Source organism: Primulina huaijiensis, chromosome 7, assembly GCF_012295235.1.
Source record: "Primulina huaijiensis isolate GDHJ02 chromosome 7, ASM1229523v2, whole genome shotgun sequence".
Classification (NCBI taxonomy): domain Eukaryota; kingdom Viridiplantae; phylum Streptophyta; class Magnoliopsida; order Lamiales; family Gesneriaceae; genus Primulina; species Primulina huaijiensis.
This window is the reverse complement of record NC_133312.1, coordinates 20,618,461-20,635,509: the sequence shown is the minus strand read 5'-3', so window position 1 is coordinate 20,635,509 and position 17,049 is coordinate 20,618,461. Positions and strand designations below refer to the sequence as shown.

At 36.1% G+C, this 17,049-nt stretch overlaps 1 protein-coding gene across 2 annotated transcripts; it reads left to right on the top strand.

Moving 5' to 3' along the window:
* The first annotated feature begins 5,901 nt into the window (after positions 1-5,901).
* LOC140980512 (uncharacterized) lies at positions 5,902-10,866 on the top strand. 2 transcript variants are annotated; one of them, XM_073446363.1, is made up of 4 exons: positions 5,902-5,970; positions 7,291-8,255; positions 9,278-9,394; positions 9,537-10,866. In XM_073446363.1, the coding sequence occupies exons 2-4, from the start codon at positions 7,299-7,301 to the stop codon at positions 10,575-10,577; spliced, it is 2,115 nt and encodes a 704-aa protein (XP_073302464.1). In that variant the 5' UTR covers positions 5,902-5,970; positions 7,291-7,298; the 3' UTR covers positions 10,578-10,866. The 2 variants fall into 2 exon arrangements, with proteins under 2 accessions (XP_073302464.1, XP_073302465.1); XM_073446364.1 differs by having other exon boundaries at positions 5,903-6,030.
* Positions 10,867-17,049: the final 6,183 nt, after the last annotated feature.

Here is a 17,049-nt window from a genome sequence, read left to right as displayed (position 1 = left end):
AGGTTTAAGATTGATGTGGATGCATTTGATTTAAAAGCTAAAAGTATTTTCAGTTAATTTATTTTAAATACATGTGATTGTATATATATATATATAACTTGTTCCCTACAGCTGGTTCCGAGGAGCTCAAGTTGTCACGTCTCAAGTCTGTGAGTTTTAAAGCTTTAAATTTTAAATGTTTGAAGTTAAATGTTCTTATGATTGTTAACAGTAAAAGACAAGATGTCATGGATTTAAATGCATATTGGTTACGTGTTGTGATTATAGGTATGCCTCCGAGACGCATTATCCACAGATAGTGGGAAGATGACCATAAGGAGGAGATGCATGATGAGGCAACACCCCCACCTCCACCCCAAGACGCGAGTACTCGTGTGCTAGAGGGCATGGCACAGCTGTTGGAATGGCACGCTGAGACTACTCGTAGGGTTCGACCAGAGGCGATATATTAGCTCTTCATGAAGATGGAGCCCAAGTACTTCTATGGCACTATCGATCCATTCGTTACTGAAGGATGGATCAGATCCTTGGAGGTGATATTTAGATTTATGGACATGACAGATGTGGACAGAGTGCAATGTGCCACTTACTTCTTGAAGGATGACGCTTCTTTGTTGTGGGAAGGAGCAGAGAAATCAGTGGACTTTGAAACTTTGATATGGGAAGAGTTCAAAAGAATATTCTACAAGAAGTACTTTCACCGCAGATGTGCAATCCAGAATGAAGAGAGAATTCATGAGTCTTCGACAAGGAGATATATCTGATACTGAGTATGTCCAGAAGTTTAATAGGGGGTGCCACTTTGTGCCCCTAATTTTCAATGACGTTGCTGAAAAGTTGAGGCACTTCATGGATAGTAAGAGGCATACTATTCGCCGCAATGTTCTGATGGCGGACCCGATTGAGTATTTTGTGGCTACCACCAAGGTCTACCGAGCAGAGCAAGCACTGAAGGATATTGACTGAGAGATGCGGAGAAAGAGGCAGCACCTGTAGCAGAACAATAAGTCTTTGTAGGACCACCCAAATTCCAGGGACCGCCAAAGCCTCAAGGACAACAGAAACCTTAAGGACATCAGAAGTAGCAAACACAAAAGCCAGTTGCTCTGAAATCTAATGACAAACCATTGTGCAAAGAGTGCAACCGCCACCATTTCAACAAGTGCATGTGGGGGACTAACAAGTGCTTCAAATGTGGTGAGGTTGGGCACCAATCATACGATTGCCCAAAGTTGCGATAACCAATGACTAGTAGAGCCTATGTGATGCATGCAGAGCAGGCCGAGCCAGATACTACTCTTATCATAGGTATTACAGTTAATTCAGCATTTTATACTGTTGAATTCTTTGAATGTTCAGCTCGGGATGTTAGAATTATTCCTGGTTTAAGTTTTCAGAATTGTGGTTATTAAATAGTAAACTTTAAAAAAAAACTATGGTGTAGTGGATTTTAAGAATTTTGTATGGGGTGTGATTTTTTTTATCAAAGGCAAGATTTGTATCGCGAGTGTAGTCACTAATGCTTTATTAGATTCTGGAACTACCCACTCATTTACATCTGAATCATTTGTGAATTGTTTGGGAATCACAAATGAACGATTCGAATTGGGATATAGAGTGACAATCCCTTCAGTGAGAAGATGTTATCAATCATTTTGGTTAGAAGTGTGGAGCTCGAGTTGCAGGGGAACATTATTCGAGCAGATCTTATTATGTTACCAATGCCCCTAGTTCGATATTATATTGGGCATGAATTGGTTGATGTTAAATGGAGCCTAGACTGATTTCCTTCAGAGGTCAGTATCGATCAGACCGGCCAAAAGGAAATTGATAAGATTCTTCATACACGAAAATCATACGCGCTCTAAGACGGAGTCACGTCCTCGATTCGATAAAATAAGAACGTTGTGTTGTCACGATCTTTTGGAAACAAATAATTGTTTGTGATATTCACCTCTAAACTATAAAAACTGAGTAACAAATATTCACGAAGATAACAATTTATTTCAAACTAACCTTCAAAAAACTCAACTTTGACAATTCGAGTGAAGAACAATCGACAAACGCCACAAAGATTAAATCTTTGATAAGTTTGATTTTTTGTTGTACAAAGCAAAGCTTTGAAAATCTTGAGAGAAAAATCAAAGAAATATATACAATCTTCAATAATTGTTTTACAATGTCTATACAAGGTGTTTATATAAAAAAAATACAAAAAATCATAAGTTAGGGTTTCTAGGTAGCATTCTGCACTGCGGTGAGCTGGGGCGGGAAATTTCTTCCTCTGGAACGTGGTGTTCTCGCTGATGGGAGTGATGGAGCAGAGATTTTCACTGCTGGAGCGCCCATGTCTTGGCCCTAGCTGCCTTCTGGGGTCATTTTGCACTTGAATGCTTTGTTGCTCGACACGTCTTCATGAAACGCTTCATTGAACTCCTTCAATTATTCGAATGTGCTTGATTTTTCATATTTAATCATCATCTAACTTGTACAATCGAGACAAACAACTATTGTAATCTCCTCCAAAAATTAGTACGTCATATCCAGTTAGATTCATATAAAAAATCATTTATTTTTGAGGCGGTCAAGAACAGATACAATGTGAGGGAACTTTTGCTTAGAGGCTGCCAAGGATTTCTAGCCAGCATCACTTCAGTTCCTGACATAGGCGGTCAACCTATAGATGAGATAGAGATAGTCAAGGAGTTTCTAGATGTATTCCTTGATGATGTAGCTGGCTCTCCACCCGAGAGAGAGTTGGAATTTGCTATCAAGTTGATAACGGATACAGTGCCAATCCTAAGGCATCGTATCGTCTAGCACCAGCATAGATGAAATAACTGAAGAATCAGATTCAGGAGTTGCTAGCTAATGGATTTATTCGTCCTATATTCTCTCCTTGGGGGGCGCCAATATTATTCGCGAAAAAAGAACAACGGAAGCATGAGGATCTGCATTGATTTTCGAGAGTTGAACAGAGTAACAGTGAAGAATAAATACCCATTGCCGAGGATCGGGGACCTATTTGATCAATTGCAAGGAGTTTCGGTATTCTCGAAGATATATCTCCGTTCGGGATATCGTCAGTTGAAGGTAAAGGAAGCATATGAGCATAAGACAACCTTCAAAACTCGTTAGGGGCATTCTGAGTTCTTGGTAATGCCATTTATGTTGACAAATGTCCCAAAAATCTTCATGGATCTCATGAATTATGTATTTGAGTCGTACCTGGATCAGTTTATTATAGTGTTCATAAATGACATCTTGATCTATTCGAAGATCAAGGAGGAGCACAAACAACACTTGAGAACAACATTGCAGATACTTCGGAAACGAAAATTGTTGGCTAAGTATAGCAACTGCGAATTCTGTTTAGAGAGGGTGGCGTTCTTATGCCACATTACTTCGATTGAATGAGTAGAGGTTGATCCGTCTAAGGTTGAGGCATTGAAGGAGTGTAAATCCCTATAAATGCATATAAGATAAGCAGTTTCTTAGGCTTAAGTGGCTACTATCGTAAATTTATCAAGGGCTTTACGTCCATTGTAGTGCCATTGACCATTTTGACTAAGAAGAATGCTAAACATGTATGGGGAGATGATTGTCAGAGGAGTTTTGAGAAGCTAAAGCAAGCACTTACTGCAGCACCGGTTCTAGCTATGTCATCTAGGCAAGGAGACTATGTGTTGTACACTGATGCTTTGAAACTCAGTCTAGGTGCAGTGTTGATGCAACATGATCGAGCTATTGCTTATGCATCTAGGAAATTGAAGGTGTACGAGAAAAAATTATCTGACTCATGACCTTGAATTAAAAACAATTCTCTTTGCCTTGACGATTTGGATGCATTACTTTATGGTGAGAAATGTACAATCTTTACCGACCACAAGAGTCTCAAGTATTTCTTCACCCAAAAAGAGCTGAACATGAGACAAAGACGTTGGTTAGAGCTCATGAAGGAGTATGATTGTGATATTAGTAAGGAAAGCTAATGTCGTTGCAGACGTCTTGAGGAGGATGACAGCAGTTGTGGCCCAACTATCATTTCAGAAACCTCTTCAAATAGAGATTCAGACGTTTGATCTTGAGATTTTTGCTAGGGGAAACTCCTAGATTTTCCACATTAACAATACAGTCAACCTTGAGAGACCGTATTCATATGGGACAGTCGATTGACGAGCAGTAGCAAAAGTGGAAGAAGATGGATGAGTCTAAGGGCAACATGTTATATTCAATGGAGGACAACTTTGTCAAGTATAGAGGTCAACTTTGGGTTCGTAGTGTTGATTCTCTTAGAGCTTATATTATGATAGAGGCGCATACTTCTCCTTATTCTATACATCCGGGAAGTACGAAGATGTATAAATATCTACAACGACTCTATTGGTGGCCAGGTATGAAACGAGATATCTTGCGTTTTATGTTTGAATGCCTAACTTGTCGACAATTAAAGGCAAAGCACTAGAGACTAGCGGTTCTGCTAACGATAAAATTAAAAATTTCGTCGATTCTGCCCATCGATATTATTTGATGCATCAGATCAAATATGATTTTCAGAATCAGATTTAGATTGTCTACTTGGGAAAAAAATACCAATTAAGGGCTATTAAAATTTGTCAGTTCTGCTCAAATTAAAGTTTTGCATGTTCTGCTCACAATAATATTTTTGTTGATTTTGCTTGCTTGTATTGTGTAAGGGATCGAATGATTATGGTTTTTACACTCATAATTAAATTCTCTCTTCAAAAAAAATACCGATTCAGGGTTATACTTTTTTTCGGTTATGTTCACGATAAAAAATTGTCGATTTTGATCACTTGTATTGTAGGATGGGTTAAATGAATTATGGACTTTCAATCTTAATTAGATTGTATATTTAAAATTAAAACAATACTGATTCATGGTTTTTAAAATTTTTCGGTTATTATCACTTGTATATGTGTATCGTATGATGGTATTGATTATTAAAATTAGAGATTATTGGCAATTTTTTTAAATTTTTCTCTCTTTTGAATATCATACTAAACAAAAAGATGAATTCACTTTCCCTTTGGGGTTTATTTGCGAAAATTAAGTTGAATCTGTTGTTGTGTTACATGGATAATGATATGAGATTACCAACACAAGTGATCCAGCAATTTTCAAAGAATATTATATATGAAGATGAAACTGCTTTAATTATATGTGTATATGTACACCCATATATATTTAATTACATAAATATGTTAAATATTTTAAAGTTTTGCATTATATTATATGTCTCACATTATTAATGGATTAAAAAATATATAAATATATAATGAAGAATTATCAATTTTCTTATATAATTTATATTTATTGTTTTAAACAAAAAATATAAGAAAATGAGTGTTTGAAAATTAAAATATAGCTCGAGTCTTATTTGGTACAATCAAGATAAGATCGTTAACTATATCATACACAGTCTCTATGTTTCACTGTTGGATGACACTCCAAGTTAAGCTTTTGGAGGATACAACATAAATGCATTAAGTACTTTTGTTTGAGAAATATCAAACACGATACTACACTGATACGTGGTCATTTTAGGAGTATATCTTCATGAAATTACAAACATCGATATCAGTATTTTTTGTCCATTTTAGAATTTAAACCTTAATTGTTGACGGTTATGATTTATCCAATCAACGAGTTTGTTATTTATTTTATCTTCTCGTTTCTCATAATCAAGGATGGCAGTAGATCGAGTCTAAATCTGGTCAAACGGGTAGCTGTTGACCCGCCCTAGTCCGCACCCATATATATTAATAATTATTATTATTATTTATATTTTATGTTAAATTAAATTTAAAATAAGGGTAAAATAACGGGAAATTGGTCTTCAGTCCCCAGCCGTCGATTTTTTTGTGTTCAGTCCCTGGGTANAATAGCAGGAAGCCGCTCGTTCATCTCTCCCTCGGTGTACAATCCAAATCAAGATAACTTTCCAGTGTAAGTCTCGAGCACCTTGCTTCCTCGAATCGCCTGCAGTCCTTTGGATTTTAACATCAGGTTCCACGTAAAGTCGATTTGACTTTTGGAATTCTTTGTTGACTTGTTTAAAATTATTAATTTTCTTTGATTGATCTTGCCTTTTGCTTTTTCCCGATTTGTTTTTCTTGAACTGTTGGTGAAATCTAGATCCTTAATTGTTGGTGAGTTTTGTATACTTTTGATATTCTGGCGTTTGGCTTTTCAGTGGAACATGGGTATTGAAGATATTGGGGAAAAGACGTTTTTCGTTTTTTTCTTTACCTTTGGTTTTACTTCATGAATTTCGCTTGACTACTCCTTAATTTGGATCAAGGTTTCAGATTTTAGGTTGGTTAAATCTGGTGAATGTAATTTGTTTTCCTATACCTCCCAAGATTTCTTTTAATAAATGTTTCTTGCACTTTGCTTTTCTTGATTATAAATACATCGTAATTGTATTCGATATTATGTCAAATTATTTTGTTTAATTTTTCTTAGGATTTCGATTTATCAATTTTTTTGTGCCTCATTTTGGCGGGTTGATCGGTCCGTCTAACCCGGATTGAACCCGTTGAGTTTAAGAAGGGGCCGGGCTTGGCCAAAACCGCCTTGTTGCCATCCATCCCTATCCATAATCGATCTCTATCCATATCGTTTAGTGTGTTTTTGCACACAGCACTATTATGTTCACGATCATGGGCTTTATCTTAGATTTTTGGTTGGATGGGGGTTGGAGAGCTGGCCTTGATCCTCCCTCTGTAAAGAAGTAAGATAAGAAAAAAGAAAAACCTGTCATAGTACATTAAGCAGGTTATAATTTAGCAATTGATTTATATTTTTGTTAGGACCTATTTATTAAGAAAGCAGGAAATCTTATGATGTAGAGATGGTAAACTCTTGGCCCTTCAAAGGGGTGCCAAATATCATGATTGTTTGAGCTTGAGTATAAAGTGGCTACCAGCTCAAAAAATAAATAATTTATAAAGTGGCTGCGGTATTGATCCTGATCGGGTTTAATGGGACAAGAGTTTCTATCGGTGAGTGCTCTCAAGGTCCCCTTGGTTCTAGAGGCTAAGGCCAGAACTATAGATCCTGCAGGTCTAATTGAAGATTTTGTGGGCCCAAAATGGACAATGCAGCAGCAAGCATTGATTCATTTGGCTGATGCGCGTGTGTTCACTGAAGAATTTGTGTGTGTGGTGTATATGGATTAATCTTACCAAGCAGGATGTCTTTATTTTTAGTATATTGCCATCCTGTGAGCAGAGCGTTTATACATAATCTGCTTTGGATGCACAGAGTTGTCAATGGTGCGTTCCAAGAGAATTACTAGAAGCTCTAATAAAGCTCGTAAGGAGAATGAAGATTCTGAAAATGCATTAGGTCAGTCAAAAACTTCTGATCTTGTTCAAGTGGACATGGAACCTCCCAAGGCTGCGGTTCAAGGTGAAGATAAAATAGAAATATCACTTGACCAGGCAGAAAGTGGAAAAGATGAAGAAACTCACAATTTAGAAATAAAAAATGCAATTACGGTGGACAATGATAAAAAAGAGATGATGAGAGAAATAAATGATGATAATTTGGCTGAAGAGGACCTAAATAGTTCTGAAGATGATAAAATTTATTCTGATGATAAAATTTATTCTGAAGAAAGCGTGTGGGAAGATGATGAAGAAAATCTTGAAGAAATCAATGAAGAAGATATTGTTGACAATGATGAGAATAATGTTGACTTACAAACAGGAGCAGATGAGTCAATAGATCATCATGTGGAAAATGTGGAAACGGAAGATGAAGCTAAGAAAAAAGAAAATGCAGAAGAAGAAAAAGAAATAACAAATTGTGATGGAGCAACCACTCAAGAGCCTGCTGTTACTGAGAAAGTGAAAGCAGGTTTGAAAGAGGAGGTGGATAAATCCACCGGAAGGAGTAGAAAGATGGTGCAACCAGCGATCTCAAAGAAGTTGAAATCTACTGACGAACATAAGCCAGAATCATCACGTAAGAGAAAGGCTAAAGAGCGAGTTGAGAGCATGGGAATGATTTTCATGTGTAGTTCTACAACAAAGGAAGACTGTTTCCGATATAAGGTTTTTGGGTTGCCGGCAAGCAAGAAAGATACGGTGGAAAAGATTTATCCTGGGATGAGACTATTTCTGTATGATGTTGATCTGAAATTGTTGAATGGCATCTACAAATCTGCTGGACCTGGTGGTTATAACATTGAACCGAAGGCCTTCAAATCCCAGTTTCCATCTCAGGTTCGTGTTTCATGTGTGTATGATATATGCTATGCATACATTTCATATATTGCTCAATCGTTACTCGATAATGAGAACTTTTCTGCAAGATGATATAGGCGAAACTATGGCCAGATTGGTAAATTCTGTGCAGGGAAAGATGTTAAGAAGTGTAAACTTCAGTTCATCAATGTTAACCTTTATTCAGCTTTAGCTAAGGGATCAAACAAACTAAATCGAGCATAATGTTATATACTTTTTCATATTCGAATTCGAGCGCTGCAACTCTAAGAAGTTAGACCTAACTGGGATTTAAGTCATGGATGGTGACTTAAGTATTTTATAATTTGATTTGAGAATCGAAGTTGAGATTGGTATGGTTGATCGAGTCATTCAGTCGCAAGCTAAAAGCCAAGTCTGGGAAGGTTTCAAAGCATATTTTGATTTCTCAGACAAAATTGAGAAACTTTTTGTCTCATATCAAATCAGGCAAAATTATCGAAAAGTGGAAACAGCAGCATCAGTCACATTCTACTTTGAGCTGCAGCTCAAGTTATCAGTCCTCGAGGAGAACTTATCTCTTGGAAGTCTTAGAAGGACTAAAAGTCTATAAGTGAACATGTTAATTCTTCAATATTCACAAGCACATTACGTGGCTTGTATAATTTGAATATATCCTAATTTTACAAGTGACGTTGTTTTTCTCTGATTGCTGGTCAACTATGCCCCCAAAGAGGGGTAAAGAAATACTGTAGTCAAATTTAGAGTGGCTAATTAGCCTTCTTTTGGAATCGAATATTTATTTTATGCTTCTCTCTCTCATCATTTTTATGAAAATGAGATTGTTGTAAGTGGGTTAAGATTTTGAATGTGATGTTCGACAAGTTCGATGGTTCTCATCAATGAAAAGATAGTATCATTTTTAATTTTAGATTAGATGTGAGTTTTTTCCAAGTGCTTTGTCCAATGCATTCAGTCGGTCAAATAAATACTGACGGTGTGCTGAACCTTGAGTTTTGATTTGAAGGCAGTTATTGTTTCAGGTTCGATTCAGAGTTTTGAAAGATTGTTTGCCTATAGCTGAGGAGAAGTTCAAGAAGGTTATCAAGGATAACTACTTTTCAAAGAATAAGTTCGATTGCAAACTGACTTCAGTACAGGTATCTTGGCAAAACCTCCTTGGCTGACAATATGTTCTCAAATATCAAGGACTAGCCTGGTATAATGATAGTAAGAATGACGATTCTGGCATATTTTTAATTTATATTTTTCATCTTTGTTGTATTCAATATTCTTTTCCAGGTCAATAAATTGTGCAAACTTTTTCTGACTAAGAGCAGAGGACAGCACCTAGCAAAGTCAGGCAGGATTCGTAAAGCAGAGAACCACACAACTGTACTAAGAGGCAGACTTGGGATACGTAGAGCAGAAGAGGACAGGCTCCATTCAGTGAGGGTGGAGCCCAAATATCATGACCGTTCTCATAAGCGTCAAAGGAGGGTCCCAGTTTCACCAGTGCAGGAACCACTGCCTTTACGGGTTCCCTCACCACTACCATCTTCTGTTCGTTTATATGCTCATGATAGGACTTTGGAAGAGGATCCTTACAGGAAATATCCGTATTTAGAAATTCGCGATCCTTATCGGGATGGGCCACTTTTAAGCCATGGCGACCCTTACAGAGATCGACAAGATCCACCCATAGAACGTGGTTCTTACAGAGATGGGCGTGATCCACCCATAGAACGACTTGATTCTTACAGAGATGGGCGACATCCACCCATAGAACGACGTGATTCTTACAGAGATGGGCGAGAACATCTTGATTTTTATGGGGTTAGGCGAGATCCACCAACAGAACGTCATGATCCTTGTAGAGATGGGCGAGATATACAGCTAGGGCGTACATCTCCTCCATCTCCTTACAGAGATGGACAGAGAGCGTACATTGATCTTCATGATCCTTACAACGACAGGCGAGATTCATATTTGCTGCATCGTAATCTATCTGACCCTTATATCACTTACAGGAGGGATCCTTTATCAGATCATAGTGATGTTTATAGAGCTGATCGCTTGGTTGAGACCCGCGAATCTTATGGGCGAAAGCTACTGCTGGACTTACGTGACCTTCCACCACATTTAGAATCTAGGCGGCTCGATGACATCAGCAGTAGGGATTCACATGTTTCCTACCGAGCACGTCCAGCATATATGGAACCTACGTATTCTGCAGAATATCCTTCTCGGGCGGGGTTGGAGCGTGACCTTCGTCCTATAGGTCCATCTACCGATCATTTTGCTAGGGGCCAATTATCGGGGTATTACTCTCGCCACATTTGATTTAGAAAAGAAGTTTATGGTGAGAGCACATAAGGAAGCTGTTTCAGTAGACTTCTCCATCCCTTTTATGGTTATTCGGCTTGTAATGGCTTTGCGTGGCTTTTCTGGTTAATATAGTACTTCTGTGTTGGTTTGATTGTTGTCAATGCTCCTGTAACTTTCACTAATAAACTCCGTTTATCCTGAAACTTGGTTCGAACAAGTATATGATAACTTATTGGTAATTGGAACTATATCGGAGCAAATGTGATAATTTATTAGGTATTTCAGTTGTAATACTTTATGTACTAATTTCTGTTTCTGAGTTCTACTTCTACATGTCTGGTCTATGGTGAACCATTTAATCATTTTGGTTCAAAATCAGTATTTCGGCTGTTACATTTTACCATTCAATTTCGGCTTAGTTAGCTTTGAAACTCGTCGGATTACCATTTTATTTTGCTAGCATGGGCCTCCACAGCAAAATATGTGTTAGGATAAAGGACCAATCCTACCTTGTGGTATCTGGGAAGTTCGATGCCACAGGTGTGGGGACTACCAGCATCGACGACGCCAATTGATTTAGGAATTTCCCCTCGGAGCGTCGAATCTCCCTGTAGCATTCAGAGTATGAAGGATTTAAACACTAGCTCAGGTCATAAGAATCTGTCCCTATTTTGTGCCTCATGATCTATCAATGTCATTGATAGATTTGACTGGAATATACATGTAAGAACTCAAATATTCTAAAATTAAATATTTATTATTTCATTAGAAATTACGGTTTAAGCACATAAAATAATAAATACGAAGGTTCCTTGAGTGGTTTAGCACGAGCTTAGTGTAAATTGAAGAAGTTTTACTATACTTTTTAATAAATCATGTCAATCTATAGATTAAATTTACACGTGCATATAGCAAATTTAAGCATGAATTTTCAAGTCCTCAAAACTTAAAATTCTCAAAATCACAAATATTAATAGCTCAGGTCTTTGCAGTTTTATCTTTTTGGTGAAGATTGAAGGTGATGTAGCTTTAGATTATTTTTTTTGGGTAAAAAAAGATATACTATTACATATTTGATATTAAAAGTTCAAATGTAGTATGGACAAAACAGTTTCACGCTCAAATTGACGGTTATTCCCCACTATTTCCAAAATCCTAGTATGTCTAGTGCTTAATCTCATTTTTTTCGTGTTAGTTAAACACTGACAAAAATACAATCATTGTTTACATGAACTCAAAAATTCGCATCTTAAGCTCCAATGACTCTTCTCAAAGTTACGAAATGACAATTGATGACATTGATCTGTTACCAAAATACAGATCGACATAAAGATCAAGGCACTTAAAGAAGTCATATTTTGATCGGTGCAAGCATTTGTTAAAATATTTTAAACTTAATGAATAGAAATTAAGCAAATAAAAAGACAAAAAAAACTCGATCGAACAAAATATAAAGAAACGTACACCTTAAAAGCTGCATAGGAATTTCCCAGGTTGCTGCAGGGGAGGCGCTGATGCACCTAAAAGGGGCTCATTAACGCCCCGTGGGCGGTCTGGATGTTTCCATGCCGCAAGGGAGGCACCTATGATGCAGGTGAGAGGCGCCTAAGCGCATCCTTATGCACATGATGAGCGAGAGGGAGGCGTATGAGGTGTTGTTTGGCAAAAAGTCACAAGTTTTCATGATATTATCTATCCAAATTGTGTTCCTTGAAGTCTTTCATCTGACTTTTGAGTATAGGGACACCCTAATTGGTGAAACAACACGTCCTTGCAGATTGATAATGTTAAATAGAGCTTCAAAATCATTTGAATCAATCTTTGAATCACAATTCACACACATTTGCATTCATCTTGTCTAATTTTCTTCGTTCCTAAAAGCAAGAGAGTTTATAAGCTTTTCTGGTTATCGTACTTCTAATTTAATGTGTTGTAGTTACAAGAGAAGTTGTATCTTGGGAGAAGATTGTCAATCACCGAAGCACCAGAGCGAGACAAATTCTTTTTAAGGACATGATGTTCAACACTAGTCTCAACTTGTTGATGCAATCTACCATGTTCAAGGTATCACCACAAACAATCTTAAGAAGAATTTATTCGAAACTTTTGAATATGACTTGCTCATCAACAACAACGACAAACATTTCACTGGTACAAGGAGAAAGGTCAGAAAAATTCAAAAGTGCAGATTTCAAAATATGGCAACAGAAAATGTTGTTTTATCTATCAACTCTGAGTTCGGAAAAAGAATATCTTCCCACCATATCCAAAAATAAAGTTGATCCTCGCAAGAAGGCCGTAGGTAAAAGAGTTTTGAGGTTGGATGATATAAGGGGTAATGCCAGAGCCTGGAACATAGTGGATGTTCTCTGTTTCAATACTGGCCATTGGTGAATACTGGAATGTTGGCTTAAGCCATTTATCTACATTCATATATTGTATTATAAAATATCATATTTTTGGAGTAATTACTTAGGTCATTTAAGTGAAGCGGATAAAAGTATCTTCTCTTTTCAAAATTTCTAAAATATTTCAAGATTCTTGTTTATAATTAATAGGATGTATTGTTTTTAGTATCATTCATCACCGATTATTAAAAATTCCTAAAAGTAATTATTTCAATTAAAATTCTAGTGTGAAAAAATGTGTATCATAAAATCACATGGTTAGTGGTTACTCGTACTCGTGATAGCATCAATATTACTTTTGCTTTTGCTACTCTTAAATACATGTTTATCCACTGAATGAAATCTCAATTTCACAGCCCTGATGAGTGGAATTCAGGAACAATGTCAAAACCAAGAAATTGCTATGGGGAGACGACGCCGATGACAAACAGCGATACTTCTTAACCTGAACCATACCTAGATCAAGTGAAGGTAACTGATGAAGTTCTTGCTTCCATGAACAGAGCTCCCGTTTTGCTCGACATAACAATGATGTCATATATGAGGAAAGACGCTCACCCATCCGTTTATAGCGGAAAGTTGACCCCCGAGCAACGGTCTCGTCATGATCATCCTTCTGTTGCTGACTATGAGCATTGGCTACAATTTTGAGATTTTTCTCCGATACATACATAACTTGACAAATTTTAAAAATTTGCTCCCCATATACATAACGGTTTGACATTTGCACGTAGACTGGTTTCTCGTACAGATTCATGACGTACCTAGACTGAATTGAATTCACTAGCTTCTTTATTGGGCGAAAGCTGCCTTACATGTATTATTTTTTCCCAAATTTTATTGATATCTTACCTTAATTTTCGAAATTCCCATTATTTTACAATAACAATTGAATTCAAAAATATTCAAATAAATAATTTTATGCCTTACAAAATCAGGGTTCTCACAAAAATTGCATAACTGCAGGAAAGGATAAGTTTTCATGGAATATGATAATTTCTGGTTTCTCATTCTAACAAGGCAGCAAAGGAGCTCAGAATATCTTTTCATGAATATACTAGAACTGGGAGTTAACCTGATAACTTACCCTTGTGCTAATGTAGCTACTATCGGGCTTTGGAAGCAACTTCATGCACAAATAATTAAGCAAGATCTGCAGTCCGTTGTATATATCCACTACAACATAACTATTTCTAACTGCTGCACTGAAGCGGAGAAAATTTAGTCACATAAGTTAATCTCGCACTGTTTTGATCATGGGAAATTGCAGTTTTAGTCATGTAAGTTGGTATGTTTTGTGTTTTAGTCTTGTAAATTGTCAAAGTTTGATTTGCATCTAGTAAATTGGTTTTTTTTCTCGAAACCACTAAATAAATTAGATATTGTTTATTTGACACTGATCTCTCTTATGTGGCTCACGTGACGAGAGTAAAGTTTATATTACGCATATTAAAGCATATATAAACAAAGAAAGGAAAACAAAAAAACTTTTTCTTCCCATTTTGATGTATTGAATATCATTTTGTTTTATTTTTCCATTTCATTTTTTATGAGATGAATTTTAGCATGAGTAATATAAGTTCAATAGCATTTTTAAAAAAATAATAAATTAAATGATAAAACCAATCAACCCCAATTCTCCTACGTCTAGTTCCTTAATTTCCAAATCTCTTTCTCCATTCAGTATTTTTTAATTCTTGTTGTCCAGCTTTTAAAGTGCTCGTGTTTGAAATCATTATTAATATTTCGAGTGAAAATAGCCCGTTAAATATTAATATTTGGATCATTATAAACGAAATATTAGCGTTCTTGCTCAATTTTTCTGGATTTATTCCCATCTTGTGTTCATTTATGTGTCAAATTTTATTTGTTACCTTGAACATTTTTGTTCTTATAACAAATAATTTGATGCATGTTTACCATTGAAAAAAAATGTAGTTGTCTTAATGAAGAAATGTGAATTAATTAGAATGTATGAAAATGTAACGATTGTGGAAATAATAAAAGTTTATATATCAATTTGCTATTTAAATTTATAGTTTATGCGCCATGTGTTTTTCGTCTCTTTATAAAAGTATAAAATTTTGTTTCTGACAGAAAGATAAAAAGGGATCATATGGGAATCTGCATGTTAATTTATGCTTTAATTTGAGAAAATAAATTTTTTGTCCATTAATGTGCATAATTTTAGGTTTTAGTTCATTGAGATTTCAAATGTTAGTATTAGTACTCTGACATTTAACTATAGACTATTTTGATTCAATTATCGACGTAAAATCAAACAAGTCATGTTCAATATGTTTCCATCAGTGCATGTCAGTATTTTCTGGTGTTACATCACCACTCCGTATACCGGCGAATGATGACCGAAAGCAAAAAGAAAAAATGAAAGTCGGTGTGCCTAAATAAATAAACTGAAACCCATAAAGAAAAAGGTTAGTTGGGCAAAAATGTTAGAGTAGGTCTCTTGTGAGACGGTCTCACGAATCTTTATTTGTGAGACGGGTCAACCCTACCGATATTCACAATAAAAAGTGTTAGGTGATGATGCTGAACCTTCCTCTTAGGCTGGCCACCTGCAACTTTGTTCTCTCTTCTCTCTTAATCGGCTGCTCACTCTCTTGGGGGAGAAGAAACGCTATGCGGCTACTGTCTAAAGAATAGAAGAGCCCTTATTTAAGCTATATAGCCCAGACGTAAATAAGGAAGGAAGGGTAAGGGTTAAGGTAATAGGCTGGAGAAAATATTGGGCCAAACCCAACATTTCTCCACCTTTTGGCCCAACACCGGTTCAACTGGTCAGGAGAGTCACCTACAGCCATCATCATTGCCCCACTTGCAGAAAACACAAAGTTAGTACAAGTACCAATATGTAGCAAACACTAAGTAAGCTACATTACAGAACAGAAACAGAACACATCAATCAGAAGTATCAAAGTTTAAAATTTTTAGACAAGATATAAATTTTTCAGTTGATAAACACTTAGTTCCCATGTCAGCAGGATTAAATTGAGAAGGGATTTTTTCAAGATAGACTATGCCTTTTGCAACCACATCACGGATGTAGTGGAATCTAACATCAATATGTTTAGTTCTATCATGAAAAACAGGATTCTTACACAATTGTATACCAGACTGGCTATCAGAAAATACTACAACTTCACCTTCAAGAAAACCAATTTCAGAAATAAGACCTTTCAACCAAATAGCTTCTTTTAAAGCTTCAGTGACAGCAACATACTCAGATTCAGTGGTTGAAAGAGCAACAATGTGTTGTAATTAAGATTTCCAACTAATACAAGCACCACACAATGTAAACACATAAGAAGTTGTTGATTTTCTATTGTCCCTATCATTTGCATAGTTAGAATCCACATATCCAACCAATTTAACACCAACATCAGATTTTGAAAATTTTAAACCATACTTTACAGAACCTGTCAGATATCTCAAAAGCCATTTGACAGCTTGCCAATGGTAAACACCGGGATTAGACATATACCGACTTAAACAACTCACAGAATAAGCAATATCAGGCCTTGTGCTAACCATTAAATACATGACAGAACCTATTGCATTTGAATATGGCACATTCTTCATGTTTTTAACATCAAAATCAGTTTTAGGAGATTGCTCTTTACTTAGAACAAAATGACCAGCTAAAGGCACATTGACTGGTTTTGCATTTGACATGGAAAATTTACTCAAAACTTTCTTAATATATGTATCCTGATTTAACAAAATGACATAACGTTTTCTATCCCTATAAATGTTCATGCCAAGAATACGTTTAGCATCTCCTAAGAATTTCATATCAAATTTAGCACTCAAGCAATTTTTGACATGATCAATAGTTTTCACACAAGAACTAATAAATAGCATATCATCCACATAGATAAGCAAGAAAACAGGAACTTTAGCATTGTGTTTGAAATACAAGCAATGATCATAATTACTTCTTGTAAAATTCATAGAGAGCATGCATTCATCAAACTTTTTGTTCCATTGCCTAGGAGATTGCTTCAATCCATACAAAGATTTCTTTAGAAAACAAACATGATCAGGATACTTAGAATCAA